Source organism: Carettochelys insculpta, chromosome 26, assembly GCF_033958435.1.
Source record: "Carettochelys insculpta isolate YL-2023 chromosome 26, ASM3395843v1, whole genome shotgun sequence".
NCBI lineage: Eukaryota > Metazoa > Chordata > Testudines > Carettochelyidae > Carettochelys > Carettochelys insculpta.
This window is the reverse complement of record NC_134162.1, coordinates 3,391,180-3,411,627: the sequence shown is the minus strand read 5'-3', so window position 1 is coordinate 3,411,627 and position 20,448 is coordinate 3,391,180. Positions and strand designations below refer to the sequence as shown.

Below are 20,448 nucleotides of genomic sequence, written 5' to 3'. Positions count from 1 at the left end.
CCTGCAAATATTTTACAAATCTGCTCCAACAGCCCAAGTGGAAGCCAGACAAAAATCACTCCTATTAAAGATAATGCTCTGGTGATGTACAATGGAAAAGTGTATTTGCTGACTAAAAGAGGGTCGGAGGTTCTGTCAGCTCAAGTTGACCAACAAACCTCTTCAGGAACTGATGCTCCTTTTAAAAAGGACACATCACAGCTGATAACCAATAAGGTGGTAAATTTAGTGTTGTCAAAAAATAAAGGTATGACACTTACCCAGAAGGATCCCAAGCTAAGTATAACTACAGAACCTGTTCTACAGCCTGATTTAAGAAGGAACTTAAAACCTGCACCCACTCTACTCCCAACATCAAGTGTGAATCAAAATATTATTACTATGCACCAGTGCAGGCTGTCGCCATCAACAGAGGGGATTTCAAGTGGAACAATTCCAGTTAAAAAAATGGTGACAGATGAAAACATGCATTGTAACAGCAAAGAGAAGAGTCATTCCCCTAACACTGCAACTGCTGTTAAACCCCAGTCCAAACAACATTGTGCTTTCAGTGAAGAACAAAAGGTAACTCTGCAGTAAAATGTGCCCACGGTTATCTGTGCCAAATTAATTCTACATCCTGATTTGGAGTGACTGAAGCCAGAGTCTTTCATATCACATTTTTTCTTAAAATGAGCATGCAGCTCCTCCACCTCCGCCCCCCCCGCCCCAAAAGAAAAGCAATACATTTTTAATCAGTAAGATTTAATTATGCAAATGAACAAAGATGAGAAGGGGAAAAAGGGACACTTTATTTATTTGTTAGTCAATGGGATTGCCGTTTTACTCTGGTCAAGCTAGATCAAAACTCCTACTGAACCAAACCCTTCTTTCCAAGCTATGCTCCTTTTCAGGTGAACCCATGGAAGAGCTTTCCTTCTGGAAGGTAGAGCAAGTCCTGTTGGCCAAGTTTCACCTTTTCTGGGTAGAGGGTAGTACTTATTTGAAACTGCTTTACGCTCACTTTGAAAGAGTTTCTGAACTATCAGAGTCATTGCAGTATGAGCTAAAGGTATTTTTGCAAGCTATCTGACGCCTTGGACATCCAAGGGGACTAGGCTGGTAGATGTAAAAGTGAATGCTAGGAAACAATAGACGTATCTCTTTTGATATCCAAATGAAGGGAGAAGACAAAAGTAGAGGCAAATGATTAATTTTTCTCCATATTTTCTTCATAGACTCAGAGAAGATTAGGGTTGGAAGACACCTCAGGAGGTCATTAGTTCAACTCTTATCTTAAAGCAGAACCAACCCCAGTGAAATCATCCCAGCCAAGGTTTTGTCAAGCCTGGCCTTAAAAACCTCTAAGGATGGAAATTCCACTTCCTCTTTAGGTAACCCATTCCAGTGCTTCACCACCCTCCCATTGAAATAGTTTTTCCCAATATCCAACCGCAACCACCTTTACTACAACTTATGATCTTTGCTTCTTGTTTTGTCATCTGCCACCGCAGAGCCAACTTCTCATCCACTGTAATCCCCAGGTACTTTTCTGCAGAAGTGCTGCTTAGCCAGCTAGTCCCCAGCCTGTAGAGTTGCAGGGAATTCTTCCGTCTTAACTTGTTTTCCCACCATCTTAGTAAAAAGTGAGGTTAAAATGTCACAATGTATAAATAACAGTGAAGACTTCAATGTAAAAAAATGCATAAAAAGTAAAACAATTGTCTGATGTCATTCTTCATAAGATGTAGTTGGCTGTCCCTCAACCTAGCTCTGCAGTAATCTCTTTCCCCTGGGTTCCCTGTGGGAACTGCCTTGTTGCTCCTGGGCAATCTACCACTCGTGGCAGGAATTCGCCTAATCCCAACATCTCTTTTGAGTCCAAATACCTGATGTAGTGTTGAAGATGAACTGGCAATAGTATCCCCTCAGGCCTAGCCTGGAGTGTGAGGGATGAGTTTATTTGTGGACTTTGCCTCATACAGGTTTCACAATGCCTCCTCTTCTCTGATACCCTAAATAATTTATTTCTATCACAGCCAATTTGCACTGGGACAGTTAGATACAGGCAGGAGCTCTCCTTCCTGCAGTCCAGAGCTCCTTCATTTCTCTGCAGAGGTTGTGATGCTGAGGGTAGATAGCAAGGGAGAGATGATTTGGGGGACCTGCCCTCTTGAAGCTCTTTCTCTTGCAAAGCATCATCTGCTGCTGATGTTCAGGAGATGGACAGTCTCCGTGGCCAGGAACCTTAAGCTGCTTGTTTCTCAGAATGTAGGTGCACCCCCACTTCTGTTGAAGAGTGGCCACTCCATGAGATGGTAGTGGTTTGATTTCATGGACACCTGACTTAGGTATTGGCTAGCCTTATGCCTCTGGGGATCTTGGTTGGTGGCTCCCCTCCAGAACAAGAAGGGGCAAAACTTGGGTAATATTGTACAATGAATTTTATACCTTTATGTGCAATGTTGCCACACGTTTTATCAGGACAATAATAATCAGCAAATCATGACTTTTGAAATGATACCTTAAACAGTACACTTTTTACAAAGTTTATTATCGTCTTGTAAAATGGATGGTCCTAGGGGTGACCATGGATTGTTACAGCCTTCTTTCCCTTGGACCCATACTGGGACCATTGACTGGGAAGAGTCCTACAGCTTCTGGTCTACCTTCTGTGTCTTCTCATTCTGTTCCAGGGTCGTCTTTCTTCATCTACCCTGTTGCTCACAGGAGCAGCAGATTATCGAGCTCATCCCTCTGGTTGCCTTCCTGGTGGTGAGTGGATTTAAATTAGGAGTGGGACCCATGTCTGAGGTCAAGGCCTCCGTCCCTGTTGTCTGTCTCACTAGGCAATTATCAGGTGTTGCCTCATTCAAGCTTGGCCCCGTGTCTCTCCTATGTCACACTCCCCCACCCAGCGAAGGTAGCCTGGGTTGCTGGGGTGAGGTCTGTACACATTTACATTACATTACAGCATCTGTTCCTGGGTAGCCCCTCTTTGCCTCTGTTTTCTGGTTTGCAGTAGCAAGCTTCACCTGTTTAAGCTTCTCCAGGTATAGCATGGCAAATGTTGGTGATGTTCCTCCTACAATGAGTCCATGCGGGTAGAAGATAAAAATGTAGAGGAAACTTTTGATTCTTTAGACCTGTGGTGAAATTACACTTTCCTGTACATGTTTTGGTGGAGGATGTCTAAGTCTTCCTGCATACCGTCAAGCTGTTGATAGGAGAGTGGATCACGTACGTGGAGAGAAGGAAAGAGTTCTGAAGCAAGAACAGAAGAGACGGTGGTGCAGAGGAGCAATAATCATGTCATCCTGGGACGTGTTATCGTACACAAGTCATATTTGCTGTATGATAATTGGTTATTTATGTCAGCATAGTACCACTAACTGCCTCATTCAAAAGAATAGCAAAAGTGGAGTAGGTGAAAGCAAGCCAACATGATTCCTATCAAACCTGTTCCCTTTCAGACAGGCAACTGGGTAGTACTACTTGTTGCAGGGTTTTCTAGTCTTTGTATTGTGACTCACAGGAAGTTGCTAGGGGTTCCAGAAGAAGCAAAGGAAGGAACCTGAGGCTGTTTCCAGGCCTGGGAGAGTTGCAGGCATTGGTATTTACCTCCTATGTAGGGCTTTTAAATAGTTATTGAGTAGAGATAAGAGCTCTGCTTAGCAGTTCAGAGCAGTTCCAAGCTTACCCAGCAGGGAGAATCAAAGGCAACAGTTGTTGTATTTGTCAAGAAGGAATTGTGGGGAAAGAAGAGGGGCATGGTCCTCCACATGCTGGGGAGGGAGAAATGTCAAATCACCAGCTCCTTCCCAATCCAGGGAGGTAAATGGAGTGGGATGAAGGGGAGAGATCCACTGTGGGTTATGGGTTGGGCCAGAAGGAAACTTTAAGGTAGATGGAATAGCAGTTTTACTGGCAACAGTCCTTCCCAACCCACACTAGGTGCTTTTTTAAAGCCTTAGCCATGTAATAGCCAAAAATTAATACAGTAACTCTTTCATATCCGGCATTCTGCCATCCAGAACTCTGGACGAACTGGCATTTTAACCATAATTCAATTTTAGTTAACATTTTCCAAAAGTACAGTATAGCGAAAGTAAATACAAATAAATACAGCAAATACAGTATAAGCTTATAGTGTACAATACCATACATTTGTGGTAAAAAGTACTCTGCATACATTTTGTTTCTTAATATCTAATCTTGTTTTTCTTTAGTGTTATGCATTGCTAGGTATACATCTCTATTATCCAGAATATTTGAATATCTGGAGTTGCCAGATGTGAAAGAGTTTACTGTATCATGACCCATATTCCACACTCTTCTGCATTCACAAAGGATTAGTGGATACAGTGAGGGTTTTTTTTTGTGGTTGAGAAATGCTAAATTAAAACATACTAGTTTAAAATATTTAATTTTTAATTCATTATGGGTGTGTCTGCACTAGGGAATAACTTTGAAGTTAACTTTGGACACTACTTTGAAGTAGCCAGCAGAGAGTCTACGCACATTTTCCCTTACTTCAAAGTTAAGGAGCCCAACTTCGAAGCCCTTATTCCATTCCCAGGGATGTAGAAGTGCCCTACTTCGAAGTTGAACTTTTGAACTAGGGTGAGTGTAGACACTCAATTTGCAAGTTGCTTACTTTGACGAAGTTATTTTTGTAGTGTAGACACAGCCTATGTGTCTCACTCAACACGAGATTGAAGTGTGAATTTACATCTATCATCTGCTTTGTGGTACCTCTAAGTTAGAGCTTTCTCAATTCGCGCTGCCTCTGTAGAGATTGGATAGTGTCAGATGAGTTGCTACTTCTCTTCCTCTCTCCTCTCACATGGCACACTTGTGCACACTTAGGCTACGTCTACACGTGCCCCAAACTTCGAAATGGCCACGCAAATGGCCATTTCGAAGTTTACTAATGAAGCGCTGAAATGCATATTCAGCGCTTCATTAGCATGCGGGCGGCAGCCGCACTTCGAAATTGACGCACCTCGCCGCTGCGCGTCTCGTCCCGACGGGGCTCCTTTTCGAAAGGACCCCACCTACTTCGAAGTCCCCTTATTCCCCAGGCCTTGATGGTGAAAAGTGCAGTCATGCAACAACAAAGTTACATACAGGGACTGGTACTACCAAAATTCTAGCATTATCAACAGTGTCATTGTGATGAATCTTTATCTATTTCTGGGTAATTCTAGGACCATAGGAAGAGTGGCTACTTTGCTTCCTATAGTATTTTATTAGTATACAAGCGGGACTTAACTTTCATTTGTATGCTGTTTTAAAATAAACGTATGGGAATGAATAGACAACGATCATATTATAATACTGTAATTTCTCCAAGCAAGCCTGTGTTTAATGCTTAGTGAACACTTTTTAACAGAATGTCAGTGTTTTATCTGTCGCAGGTGTGGCAGTGGGTGGCTGTATCACCGTTTTATATATTGTACTCTTATGATTTCAGATACAAAATGAGAAGGTGTGTTCATCAGAAACTGCCACTGAAATCAAACACAAAAGAGAATCTTCTGGGAAGCAGTACCTTGAACTGAGAAAGAGATTTGGTCTCTTTAAAGAGGAGAGAGTATACCTTAAGAGAATTCCCTTAAGAAAACCTCCTACAGGATTAGAAGCAAGTGTGTGCTCCAGTAATAACTTAAAAAAGAATGATTTTTGCAGTGCATCACCACAGGGAATGCCTGTAACAACGAGGAAGCAGAACCACGACAAAGAGGAAAAGGTAACTCGCTGTTTATATATTTTGATGTGTACCCTACAGTGGCCTATATGTACATTTTTAAAAGTAGAATTTTACTTCTAGTGTAATTAAAATTTAACACAAGTCAAATTAACATGAAGGAAAAGGCAGAGGAAATAGGATGCTTCTCTGTTCAGCACTAGTTTCACTCTTGCTGCCACAAGTATGGGCAGTATTGGTTGCCAGTCATCTGGCAAGCAGATGACACTCAGTTCACAAACGACCCTTCTTGTCCAGTATTGTCTTTAATTTTCTAAGGCCATGTGCGGAATGAATTTCGTTATGTGCAGCCATATGGACATGATGTGCTACACCTCACCTCCATGTTAGTGCACTTAACAAAATTCATTCTGCACATGGATGATTTCTGGTGGAGGGTGGGGCTCAGAGGTTTGGAGCGTGTGTGGGGGGTGTTCATGTTCCTGGCCAATGTGAGCTGCATGAGTGGAGCCTCTAGGAAAAGTCAGTACAGCAGTGTTCCCTGTAAGCTCAGTGCTTGGGACGCCACCCAAGAGGCTTCAGGTGCTCCCCAGCTAATTAGCAGAACGCCCACAGCCGCCCTCAGTGAGCAGCCTCTGTTTCTGATGGTGGTGCACATCCACACATGCCTTGGCACACATAACAAAATTTCTTCTGCCCATGGATGTTAAAAACGAGAGGGAACCCTGCAGTGCAGGGACAGAGCTTCCTGATGCTTGCAGCTCTGTGGCTCCATCTGCGGGGCGGGACAAATGGCAGTGTTTGGAGCTGCATTCCCTCACTCCTGCCAGGAAGAGCTGGCCCAGAACACAGGGACTTTATGGGCTGCTGCTGGGGATACAAGGAGCTTGTGTCTCCCTTGGCAGTGACAGCTCCCTGTGGAACAGCTCTGCAGCCCCACCCCTGCTTCATCCCTGCCGCCTTTCCCTCTGCTCCTTGCCACACAGGCTGGGGGATTATGGGAGGGGTCAGGCAGCAGCAGGGTTCACTCTCCCCTCCCCCTGCACGGCCTGGCGGCCTGCTGTGCCCCACTGCCCTCCCATCACGCTGCACACGGCTTCTTTGAGGGGGTGGGAAGCAGAATACTCTGGGGCCAGGGCACTCTGCTTCCTGCTGGCTGCAGAGAAGCCGAATGCAGAAAGCCAGGAGATGGTGGTGGGGTCTATCAGACTGTTGAGCTGCTCAAGATCCCCCGGCGGAGAGTGTGAGTGGGAGGGAACAGAGTGGCCAATGTGGGGCCCTGCAAAGGATGGGGTTTGGGACAGCCATCCTATGGACAGGCTGGCTCTGGCGCTGAGTCCCTGTGCAAGACTTACTAGGCAGCTGCATGGTCACACAACTTACAGAGAACCTTGTTCTTGTCTCTCATGTTCCTTCAGAGCAGCTCTTGCAGTGGTTCCCGCAGATCCTCTTTTGCGTATGGCTATAGCTCATTGGTGGGTATGATCATCTTTCATGAAAGTTGTACATACTCAGGTGGCTAGTAAGGCCTGTCCTTGAACCACAAGTTGAATTACAGTGGGCACAGATGTTTCCAGGTGCAGCAGGAGGCTGTTGACCATGACTGAAAGCCAGTCTCCTTCCTCCAGCGTCTCTTGTCCTCAGTTTGTCAGCGGGCAAGTTCATAATGCAGGGTACCATCACATAGGACTTTTCTCCATTTTGAGCAATCTTGGGCAAGTGTCTCCCAAAGTGTCAATGTCAATAGTGCACTTCTTCAAGTTCATAGAATCCTAGGGCTGGAAGGGACCTCAGGACCTTCAGTTATCCTTCAGCAAGTCCTTATAATGCTTCCTTGTCATCCTATGTTATAGTACCCTTCTTTCAGCTGGGAGAACAAGACCTGTTTTGGGAGGCAATGATCTGGCATCCAGATAACGTAACAAGACCAGTGGAGTTGCTGGCAGATGATCATTGCCTTGAATACTGGTGGTCTTTGCCTCTTCCAGAATACTAATGTTGGTGCATCTGTCTTCCCATTTGATCTTCAAGAACTTGCCGAGGCAGCATTGGTAATGCCTCTCAAGGACTTCCAAGAGATGTCAGTAGGTTGTCCAAGTTTCAGACTCATACAACAATTTTTGGAGAATAACGGCTTGATAAACAAGAAGCTTAGTGTTTGCTCGAATGTCGTGATCTTCAAAAACTCTACACCATAAACAAAGGCTGCACTAGCACAGCTCAGATTGTTGGATTTCTGCATCAATATCTGCCTTGGATGATCTATGACTTCCAAGGTAGAGGAAATAGTCAACATTCTCCAGTACTTTCCCATTGATTCTAATAGATGAAGCATGTGCTACCTCATTTGGAGAGGGCTGATGGAGCATTTTGATCTTCTTGATGTTGAGGGTGAGGCCAAGACACATGTAAGCATTGGCAAACACATTCACGATAGTTTGAAGATCTTCGAGTGGGTGAAAACTGCATTGTCATCAGCATACTGAAGTTCCACAATAGATGTATTGGAAATCTTACTCTCTAGATTTCAACCTGCTAACTCTGAACACCTTTCCGTCCATTCTATAAATGATTTCCATGCTGCCTGGGAGCTTCCCAGCAATTAAGTAAAGAATTATGGCAATAAAACTGCAAACATGGTTCGGAGGACGATGCAGCCCTGTTTGACTCCTGTTTGTACTTTGAAAGAATCACTCTGGGAGCCAGTACTACTGAGAACAGTTGCTTTCCTGTTGTCATGAAGCAGCTCAGGACAGTGATATATTTATCAGGACATCTAGTCTTCGAAAGTACAATCCAGAGGGCATGGCAATACACTGAATAAAATGCTTTAGTCAGATCAATGAAAGCCATATACAGTGGTCCGTATTGCTCCCAACACTTTTTGTAGCTGCCATGCTATGAAGCTCATATCCCCAGTTCAATGACTTGGTCAAAAACCATTCTATGACCCTGGGAAAATTTCTTCTCACAGGAACAAAAGGCGAGTTGCAAGGATCCATGCTACAACTTTGCCTGCAGTGGCAAGGAAAGAGAGAAGACAGTAGTTTCCACAGTCTACTTTATCCACTTTCTTGAAGAGGGTGACAATCAGGGTGTCCCTCATTCCAGTGGATATGTTCTCTTTTTTCCAGATTTTAAGGCTGAGCAGGTAAAAGCTGCCGAATTAGCCCTGGTCCACCATCCTTTATGATTTCAGTGGGGATCCTGTCTGCACGTCTTGCCTTGTTGTTCAGCTTAATGGCATTGGGTACCTCATACAAATGGGGAGGATTTCCAGGCTCACCCCTAGGAGATGGATGGGGGATTTGCTAATGGACTTTATCTGCATGGAGTTACAGCTAAGATCTTCAAAATGTTCTTTCCGGTGAAAACTGATGGCTTTGTTGTCCTTCAGAAGTGTGGTTCCATCATTAGAGCAAAGGGGATTCATGCCGTAACAAGCTGGCCCATAGATAACCTTAATGGCACTGAAGAAACCAAGTGTGTTGTGGATGTCTGCAAGATGTTGGAGTTCTTGCACTTCCTCAGTCCACCATTTGTTCTTGAATTCTCTGGTTTTGTGTTGGACGTCTGCCCTTGCCTTGGCACAGGCTTCTGTCTTTGTATAACAATTTTTGTCGTTCTGCCAAGCTCGAAATGAAATTTTCTTCTCATTGATGAGTTGCTTGTTTTTATCATCATTTTCAACAAAGCAGCCCTGATGTTTTCTGGTTTGGTAGCCTATCATTTCCGTAAAGGGATCCTTGTTCTTGTCTCCCATATTGCTTCAAACCACCTTTCAGAACCTCCATCAATGTCTTCTGCAGATCCTCTTTTGTTACTGACCTCAGCAAAGAAGCAGTTAGAACTTCAGGCAGGACTGTTCACAGGTTTTACAGGTTTTTTTAACTTAGTCTGTAAAAATCTGGAGGTGGGAAGAAATTATTTGCTTGACAGACTCTCCCTGAAATGGCTACCATCATAGCACCCACTTGGATACTTACTGAGATTGTGTCCCCTACAGTCCAGAGCAGCCATTCAGTACCTAATAAAAGTCTTAAATCAGGCAAGACATTTGCTTGTCTTGTCAAGGTGGTTCTCAGAAGTTTGTCCTAGTAATCAGCAGGTTGTAACAGGATCAGGATGGTCTTCAGCAGTGGGCCACAGCAGGCCATGCCAAACAGCTGTCAGAAAGGGTTACGCCTCTCAGAGTTTTTTTCTTCAAGACTGAAAATCTTGGCCCTGACCTTCAAAGTCCCTAGTACTGTTTTTAGTTTTTTGACCTTATGGACTTGATGCTGAATGAGGTCTTGGACAATGTTGTTTTTTCACATTCTTGGCAGGTGTATACATTGTTCCTGTTTTCAAAGAATACAGTGACATTACATCCTGAAGTTTCATTGAGACTGTTGTTTTGCAGACACATAATGAAGCTTGTTTTTTTTCAAAGATACGGAATATCCCAGCTGGAATCAAGTGACTACTCTTCTTACTGCATAGGGTGTCAAGAGTGAGAGGCAAAGTGAGAGAATTGTCTCTCTCCCTTGAGAGTTAGCTTAGATTCGTGTTAGACAGCTGTTCCTTATGTTGTGGACAAGGAGATCTCACAATTCCAGCCCTCCTCCTTCTCACCCCTTTTAGTTTGACAACTCCCCACTCACATTCATGATTCCTCTTTGGAAAAATTGCATCATCCACAGGTAACATCATCTAATCAGTGTTGGAGACTCTTTTTCTGTTCCCATCAGGCTAATTGCTGTGCAGAGTCAACTCAGGTCTTCCTTCCTCCCACAAATCCAAGGAACTTGGACCCTTCTTGAACACACTTTCATAACATTTAGCCATTTCCAGAACCTCAAGATGGAGTATGTCTCTCCACTCTATCCTGGCAGCTAGGCATTAAGAGGATTTCTTTGCCTTTGCTGGTCTCAAGGGTGCCCACTGTGCCCACTCCATTTCCCACGTGCATCAGGGGTTTGTTCTCCGGAATTTCACTCGAATAAATCCAGTATAAATCCTTGCCTTTTGCTCGAACATCAAAAGACAAGTGCCTTGTTGGGGATGAGTGGTGTTTCTTTCCAAAGCTATAAGGACATCTGGTATATATTGCTGACTGAGTCAAATAATGTCTGAAGTCAGGCAGCTGGATATAAGAGCAAGAAGAATGGCCTCCTTACCCACTCAGAGAATGAAGTATCTATAGGCAAACAATGCAGCCTGTTGTTGCACCTTGGAAATTGTTTATGGCATGGGAATTTCTGCTGCAACTTGTAAGTGTCTCAACCCAGTGTTTAATGAGGTTTTGCACTTGCCTCATGAGATCCTGCCATCTTTCCAGCAGATGGTCCTGTGGGACCAGCTCCTCTTCAGAATCTTACAGCAGTTTTTCTTACCTTTCCTGACAACAGCTGTGGGAGACCTAGGGGGATGGTTGTTGGTACCTCTTCAGACAGACCAGATCTCTGAATTGGTTGTTGAACAGCACTGAGAACTTGAAGAACTGACTCTGTTTTCATAGCTCAGCCAAAGGAGCCTGTTTTTGGTTTTTTGTTTTTGTTTGCAGGGGAGGTTGGTGGTAATGGCAGAGGGCGTTGGGGAAGGTGGTTTGTGTCAAAAGACTGTCCAAAGGATGTGGTGTCTCCCGGAGAAGAAATTGTATCTGTGTCTTTGAATTCATCTCTGTCATAAAGGACTTCTGCAGACAATTGCTTTCATATCCACTGCTGCAGTGGTTGCTTTTGAGAACTACCAAGGAGCATAAAGAGCAATAGATTCTTGAGAGATGTTACTACTGGGTGGAATAGAGCTGAGATCAGTCAACACCTCACCCGTTGGACGACCGCTAAGCCAACAAGTTGACATGGGTGGATTTTGATTTTAGTCGGGCACCGAAGCATGGGCTTATTTGCAAATCCAGTTAGAGGCCTTCTGCATTTCTGGGTTCCTCATTTGCTTTGTGCATCTGGCCCTTAAGAGCCTAATGTTCACTGGAAATAAAGGGGCTTTGGGTTTTAAGTTACTTAGATGCTTCTGAACATTTTATCTCTGGTTCTGATGTAAGCACTTCAAGTGATAGAGAATTTGCCATGTCCCTCATGATTTGTTTCAGTGTCCAGTCACGCCCACTGTTTAAAATTGGCATCTTGTTCTAGTCTGAACTTTGTTGACTTCAGCTTCCATCAACTGGATCATGTGAACCTTGCTAGATTAAAGAGTGCTCTAACATCAAATATTTTCTCCTTAGGTGGGTAACTATAGTTCATGATCAAACTATTTGTTAAACTTTTCCTTCAGTAAGAAGAATAGATTGAGCTTATTTTAGTCTGTCATTATAAGGCGTATTTTCCATATCTGCCATTGTTCTGCTGCTCTACTCTGAAACCTCTTTAATTTTCAACTTTCTTTTTTAAACTCCTAAACTAGACATGATATTCTAATAGTTACCTTACCAGTCCATGTACAATTCCCTCCTCCTCCTTGATGTTCCTATATTTATACTCCAGTTGAATAGTAACAGAGAGGTAGCCGTATTAGTCTGTACTCCAACAAAACAAACCAGCAGAAGTATAGCACTTTAAAGACTAACAAAATGATTTATTCAGTGATGAGCTTTCGTGGGACAGACCCACTTCTTCAGATACTCCAGTGGTCATGTTAACTCTTTTGGCTAAAGCATCACACAGCCTGCAAACTAGAGAAGACTAGACTGTGTTCTTCATGTGTAGGACATTATCTTCACAACTACAAGAATTAAAAGCTTAATTTTAAATGAACACTTAAATTCTTCAGAAACTGAGGCTGCATCTACACTTACATTCCTCTTTTGAAAGAGGCATGCAAATGAGCGAAATTGAAAATGCATATGAGGTGCAGATTTACATATTTGGCACCTCATTTGCCTATTTTTTTCAAAAGAGCTTTCGAAAGAAGAGAAACAATGTAGATGCAACTCTTTCAAAACTCTTCCCTTTTTCTATGGGAAGAAGGGTTCGTTCGAAGATGGGGCTCACTTTCGAAAGAGTTGTGTCTACACTGCTTTTCTTCTTTTGAAAGAATATGCAAATGAGGTGCCAGATATGTAAATCTGCACCTCATTTGCACTTTCAATTTCCCTAATTTTCATGCCTCTTTCGAAAGAGGAATGCAGGTGTAGATGCAGCCTGACTGAAATGTCGCTGCGATTCATCTGCTTGTCTATCCACTTACTTTACACAGCTGTTTAGACCAGGAGGACAAAAGCAAAGAGGTTTGTATGGAAAAATCTGTTCTTTCTAAACCCATTCCCCTTGGTGCTCTTGTTTTTGTCACCTTTCATTAATGTATAACCCTTCAGCATTAGTTCCATTATTAAGGATAGGAATTAGATCTTTGAATACACATGCACGCTTATATATATAAAAGCATGGTTGACATAGTAATTTTCTGTTTAAAGACGAGTGTTTTGTTGTTTTTTTCCTATTCTTCTGGCATGTCTTCTGAGCAATAATTGCTAGACACAGTAATTTTGACTAATAATTCTCCAATAAGTGAAGATTTGTGGAAGTGAGAGAGTCCTTTTAATCCACCTAAGAAGGCAGTGTCCAAGTACATTGTTCAAACTGTGACTCCAGGTATTTTTACTCTACCCAATCAAAACCTCTCTCCTGATGTTGTATAAAGCATCCGCTCGGTCCAGTACAATGCAGATGTAAGTTCTGTAACTTTCTGTAAGCTTTGTTTTATAGCAACTGCTAGGTCTGTATTGAGTATTATAAGTCAGTAAGAAATTGTTTATAGATACCATAAGTCTGAAGGAAATCCTGGCTGTTCCTTCGTAAAAGAATTTTTTCTCTGCAGTGAGCTTTCCTTTGTGTGACATGAGGAAAGTGTGAATGTGGCTGTGTGCGCCGCCAGTCCTTGAAGCCAGCCTGTCTGGGGGACCTGACGCCAGGAGCTCCCAGGTGCTCAGAGAATAAAAGAAGATGAGCCCTGCAAAAGAATCCACTCAAGGAAGAGAAAGTGTCCCTATCAAGAGAAGATCAAAGTCCCATCAGCTGTTAGCTGATGGCTCATGGTCATACAGACTCCTGGGGCAGGGGGACAGGATGAGGTATAAAAGATGGGTACAAAGCTATAGGAGTACTTCTTGCCATCACCGTTGTGCAGGAGTTAGTTTAGGCTGGCTAGGGAGGCGGGAGGAGGCCCTGGCCCTGGGACACTCTTCCTCTCTTCCCAGATGGTACTGACTGCTCCTGAGCACCATGTTGACAAGAGAAGCAGGCTGACAAGAGGGTTATACAGTCAGCTCGCTGCCCTGGATTCATGACTGCAGCCAGACATGTTGGACCTGCCATGTCTCGGCCTCTTCCACTCTGTCTGTGCAACTCTACCTGTGCAAGTTTGCCTGTGTGAGTGCAAGAGGGGTGGAGTGTGTGTGGGTGTGTGCTTGAAACCTAGTTCTCCTTTTCCTTTAATCCAGCAGTGGCATTAAATAAAATACATATGAGTGGTCTTTAGTATAAATTAAGGTACCATCAGCTGCCAGCTCTTCATAATTTTCATTAATCATCCCAATTGCTTTAATGTAATTATATAATTGCTAATTCAGGCTTCAATCTATTTATTTTGTTAGCCTGCAGATGTTATATATATATATAAAGTGTGCATGTGTATGAAAGCAAGATTGAGAATTGCTCACCACTTCTCAGGTTTAAACACGGCGATTGTGGCTACAAGGGCATTCTTCTCCATTGCCCAGGAAGGTTTAGGCACAGAACTGATATCATGATAATTAAGGACCCTCTTGCATAGGACAGATCCTCCCCTTTGTGTTTGGCAGTGGGAAACAAAATGGTGGAATGGGGAAAAGCCCTCTCATTGGCCACAGAGGAGGAGAGGGAGGTTTAGGGGGAAGGAGAGGTCCAAGTAACCTCCATGATTCCTCTCATATTTTTATACACATCTTTAAAAGCCACAGGCCTGATATCAAAGAATTCTCTTGTGATCAGGCAGCATGGGTATCTCCCAGTGCACATCCAACCCATCCATCCCATTAGATACCTTGTCTCGGAGGAAGCCTGTCTTATATGTGTGAGATATATCTAACAGTTTACTTAGTCTAGTTGCTGAAATCTTGGTCAGGACATTTTCAACGTGGTTTAACAGGGAATAGGTCAATTGGATGACTCAATATTTTCTCTTTGGGACTGAAAGCTTTGTCACAGTTGTTAAGAGCTCCATCAGTGGACCTATTCTCTCTCATTTGATGAAGCGCCATAGATAATTTAAGATGGGTGTTGAAGCCCATAAGTGTGGACCCTGGAAGTTTTGCCGTTGACTCCAGCGAAAGCAGATGCTGGGGGAGGTTTTTCTTTCAATAAAATAGGAAGCCCTGTTAAGTATGTGTTAAAGTATCACAGTGGAGCACTTGAAATCTAGGAGACACTGAAGCTGACTTCACCCATGAATCCTGAACTCTCTCCCCTTGTGTGTCTGCCTTAAAATACAGTCTTCAGTGGCATAATCACAAACCATCAATTCCGCAAGCCCACTGCCCCATTCTGGTACTGCTGCTGGTTGGACTCACCACTGTGGTACCTCCCATTGATCTCCCAGTGATTTAGTTCTTGACAGCTTCAGGGCACCTCCTCTGGCAGTGTCTCATCCACCATTGTCTACCCTTTCCATTTCCTCCTTGCTTTGACATGTGTCCCTACCAGACCGTGCCACCTCTTTTTCTGAGTACTGCCCTCTGATAGTGCCCCCACTCTGGGTTCCTGCCTTAGGGGAACAGTTACCTCGAATTCCACCACTCACCTCAATAGCCCACTGCTGTCTTTAGTCCAGCCCCTTTCCCTAGAGGATGACTGCAGTCTGTATTGGCCATGCTCATCACCAGGAAAGTGGAGGAGGGGGGTCAACCTGCAGCATCTTTCTTTCCCATGGCTGACCCTTTGCAGCCCTGGTACCCCATTGGGTCCCTTAGTCAGGGCTGTGAGCCCAGGAGTTAATCAAGCTAGAGCTCTGCTTGCTTCCTGGTCTCTCCTGACACTGCTCTGTCCATGGTACCGGTGTGTTTGGCAGCTTAGTCCATCTCCTTCCAGAGCTGGGCTCTAATTGGTTTCCTTAAACTTGGCTGTGATTGGCTGCTTTAAGCCTTGTCCTGTTTGGCTTCTACACCAGCCCTCTCCAAGGACTGTGTTTTTTAACCCCTTTTATTCCAGTGCAGGATGACTGCCCGTCACATAGGGAGACCATATTTCCCTGTGCCAAATATGGGGCACCATGGGGAGGCTGGCTGCCCAGCTGCAGTTGCTAAGCAAGTGCTGCTCCCTGGCTCCCCGTTTGCAGGGGCAGTTGCCCAGCGGAAGAAGGTGGGATTCGCTGGGTGCCCCATGCTGCTGGGCTTTGGGAACAGGGCTGCCACCCTGCAGGGATGCTCCCTGGCCCCAACAGTGGCTGCCCTGTGGGGGCTGCCTTGCGGCGGGGGAAGCATTCCTTGGCTGTGGGGTTGGCTGCGGCTCCTGGCTGCCCCATGCCCCCGGGTGCCAGGAATGGGGCTGCTGCCCTTTGGGGGACATCCCTGGGTGCCCCATGCCTCGGGGTGCTCTCAACAGTTCTGCTGGCCCACAAGAAAGCTCCCTGACTGTGGGGGCTCCCTAGTTGCAGAGGCTGTGGGGGTGGTGGGGCTACAGGGGAGCCTTTCTTGCAGCGGGGATTAGTCTGCCTCCCCACAGTGGTGTCCCGGGCTGCAGGGGCAGCTGCCCAACAGAGGGGCTGCCCAGCACATCTGGGGTACCAGGTCCCCCTTAAAATCTTAGCGAGGGGGACAAAACACACTACCCTGCCCCCCAACATACCCCGCCCTACCTCTGGGGTAGGGCCTCTAGCTCCCTTGCCTTCTGCTTCCTGTAGTGGCTGGTCAGTATGGGCTGCATTTGCTGTCCGGCCAGCTCCTGCTTGATTTTACCTGCAGCTGTGCTGACTTGGGGAAGGGCAGCTCAGCAGGGAGAGCGGATATGCGGGACAATTCGCTTTTATGTAAAACAAGGTGAGGCGCCTGCCTAAAATACCAGACTGTCCCGTTGAACATAGGACGGTTGGTGACCCTACCGTCACAGGTACCAATATTGGATGAACAGCGAAAGACACCCGGAGATGGCATTTCTTTTTAAACAACACTAAAACAGAAGGGGAGAGGAAAACTTCACCTTTTACATTTGTCTTTCAATATTTATGTTGTTTAATCTAATGCTAAAAAATATTTTCAATGCAGTAGCTCCATGTTTATGCTATGTCTCACAATAGGACAACATTTGAATATTTTAAATCCTGCAATGTTTGTCTTGTTTCTCGTCACTTCAGCCGAGGAGATGTAAAACCTGTGCCTGGTCTACACTGGAAAATATGGTTGATTTAGTGACATTTGTTGGGGGGTGTGAGTTCACACCTCTGAGCAGCATAGCTAAACCAGCCTACATACCCATGAAGACAGCACTGGGTCAGTGGCAGAATTTGTCTGACAACCCAGCTATGACCAGTGTTCCCTCTAATTTTCTCCATCCATGGGTGGAATAAATTTTGTTACGTGCATTAAAGCATGTGTGGATGTGCACTGCCAGTAGAAATATATGCTGGTGGTATTGGGTGCTCTACTAATTAGCTGGACGACACCTGACTCTCTCCCCTGGGAAGGTGCCCACACTCTCAGCTTACAGGGAACACTGGCTATGACCTCTCAGGAAGGTGGATTGACTATACCAGTGGGAAAATCCCTCCAGTCCGTGCAGGCAGTGTCTTCACTGAAGCGCACTGCCATTTTAGCATTTTAAGTGTAGGTAAGCCCTCTGTGTGTTGATCTAGATGGAAGGATTGGTTTACAGCAAGGATTTAAATATACCTGGTTCTTTGCATACCATCAGTCAGTTCATATCTGCTCTGTAGTTCGGTCAGTTCATTGATCTCTTTTCATACTTGGTGATGCACGTTTTTGGAAAATGGGAACAGCTCTTAGTTTTCTTTTATTTGGTTGGTGCTGTGGTGGGACAGAATTTAGGTTTGGTAGTTTTACATACTTTTTCATGTTTATTTACTTAACTTTGAAGTCTGTTGCATAAACTGTTTAAAAAATTATGTCAGCACAGCAACCTTGGGTACAACAAATAATTCTAGTATGTGCTTAATTTACCTTGGTGATAAAACCCTGGGATGATGTTCAATTTAACGTAAATATGTTTTGTTTTTCTTGATATACAGATAATTGTGGACCTGGAACAACAGGATTTGATTAAAAAAAGAAAAGCAAAACTGTCACCAGTGCCAGAAAACGGAAAGAGAAGGAAAATGGCAGTCAAATCAGCAGCCATAAATCCAAACATGGAAGACAACAGCACCAGTTCTGTAATACTTAACAAAAGTATTTCACCCACACCAGCCTTACTGCAGCCGAAAAATCCTCCAGCCTCTATCAGATCTTCTCTTGGGAGGGACTCTGAGCAAGACCCATGTGTTCCAGATGGTAAAGTTGAAGACACTTGCTGTCCAGCTTTAGGTTCATCTGAAGGTGATGGTTCTGCGAGTGAAAGTTCTTTTAGAGAAGACGCTTTCCCTTCGACTCCACTGGACTTGGATGAAACTGTCAGGGATGAAAAAATAAAACGACTGAAACGGCTATTGAGAGAACGAGAGGCAGCGCTGGAGGAGATTCGTAAAAAGATGCAGCAGACTTGAAAAAAGCTAAGTAATCGTCTGGACCGTATTTATTTTGACTCCCTTGACTTTGGTGACTTAACAAGAGATTAATTTGACTCACTGCCTCTGAATGTTTAAAATGAACATAGCATCGAATGTCCTGCTATGCACAGGACATTAATGGGTGTGTGTGTATAGGGGAGAAGAAACCCAATGGGTGAGGAACATAAGAACTGAATTGTCCAGAATTTGGCTTTTGGAGAGCCCATGTGTGTAAAAGAATTTAGTGTGCAGAAGATACACCATTTTAATTGTGAGTGCAATGTCTTTTCCAGTCTTTGTAGTGAGAGCTTTCTGTATTAGTGCTGGAAAATTCTCGTGCTTTGGACTTTCAAAGCCTCTTCTTTTTGCAAATAGAAAGTGAGTTACAAACCTCAATTGTAGATTTTTTTATTATTAGTGCATGCTGACTTCTGACAAGAAATATAACATTAAATTCACCACTTAAATATTGAAACAATGTTTCAATAAAAATTATTCGATCTGGCAATGAGATTTTATACAGTAAAAATTGTACAACAAAAAAGGGGTGATTTTTATTTACACTACTATTGTGCATATCTGAAGAAAGAGGAAGACATAGATGGCATGCAAACTGTACCATTAGCTACTGTGGGGACTAAAGCAGATCTTTCAGTGTTAGTGTTATAAGAAATATGGGGCATTTGTCACCTTGATATCGGAGTGTCTTTTACAGGACTAAATTGAGAGAGAGGCTGTCCAAGCAGTTCAGTGCTTGCATCCTTGGAGCCCAAAAGGCAGCCCATGCATCCAGCAGACCTTGCCGTTCCTCAGAAAGACTCGCAGCATAGTTCTGTGACTAAGTAGTTCAGCCAGGTTTATTGCCATCAAGACACAGTCTCAGCACTCCAGCTCCATGGTTACAGGTATGCCAACACAAGTGCCCTTTCGCAGGTGATGACTTAGTTAGCAGCAAGACTTTCTTCTTCTGCCCTTTCAGCTGAACAGAGAATTCAGGCACAGTACCGCAACATTTATGGGCTAAAACATGGGCTGGCTTTGGTTCACAGCATCCTGTTCAGGACTTGGGTCTTATACCAGGCCCAGACCTGGGCGATTTGGTGCTTGTAGACTGCGTCTTCACCCACAGATGCCACAAACCCCCTTGTGATAAATGTGTATTAGTAGGAGCCCCCGTCCTTGAGCAGGAGCCATTGTGCTGGGTACTGCACAAGATAAAAATGACCAGCTCCTGCCTCCAACGAGCATAAATCTAGAATATGTTTGTATGTTTCCAGACTTGGTTAGCGTGGAAGAGTCATTGTAGGGAGAGTGAATGTGCAGAATGCAGAGTACCTATAGTAGCAGTTTTTCACTGGGGAACATTCATGGGCAGTGTACATATGGACAGATATCTAATAGGAAAGGGTATATGCAAGAGAGACATCCAACAAGGTAAGCCTCAGTGGGGGGTGCAGGTGTCCAACAAAGAAGTATACTTAGGAGAGTGAGTTTATCATAGTGGAAGCTTAGTTTGGGGACAGGTGTTGCATGGACCACGATGGGTGGGGTGAATGTGGGAGCAGATGTCCCATGCAAGAGTGGGCATGGAAGCAAGTGCCTAATGGCAGGGTGTGTGTAATGGGAAGGGTGTTGTATACAGATGCAGGCATATTGGGCCAGGTGTGACGACGTTGGTGCTTCAGGGGAATCCTAGCTTAGGGGATTGTGTTGTTGAGATATATGTCTGAAATGCCCAGGGGCTTGAGGGTCTATAGGTTTTGGAGCAGGTGAATCGTAACGGGTATTGCCTTTAAGACAGTCTTGTGTGTGGGAGATGCAGGTGCCTCATACGAACAGGTTCTAGCTGTGGCAAACAGGCAATGGAAAAGCCATCTGGAGAAGAGGGGGAGCATAGTTACTCATGGTGAAAGGGTATTCTGGGAAAGGCAGGGGGATCAACGTCTGCCAGAGTGGAAACCCCATCAATGAGCTGAATGTGGGAGAAACTCCCATCTAGCATCAGAGCCTCCTTCTAAGATAGAGACCAGGAGGCTGGCCTTGTGAAACTCTCTCCTGATTGCTTG

At 44.4% G+C, this 20,448-nt stretch overlaps 1 protein-coding gene across 1 annotated transcript in view; it reads left to right on the top strand.

Moving 5' to 3' along the window:
• Window positions 1–19,041, top strand: part of LRIF1 (ligand dependent nuclear receptor interacting factor 1) — a 30,818-nt gene extending 11,777 nt beyond the window's left edge. Inside the window, exons 3-4 of the mRNA XM_074977245.1 lie at window positions 5,456–5,731; window positions 17,906–19,041. Coding sequence (XP_074833346.1) covers window positions 5,456–5,731; window positions 17,906–18,379 — 750 coding nt within the window. The 3' untranslated portion in view covers window positions 18,380–19,041. The remainder of the gene's footprint in view (window positions 1–5,455; window positions 5,732–17,905) is intronic.
• The last annotated feature ends 1,407 nt before the right edge of the window (window positions 19,042–20,448 follow it).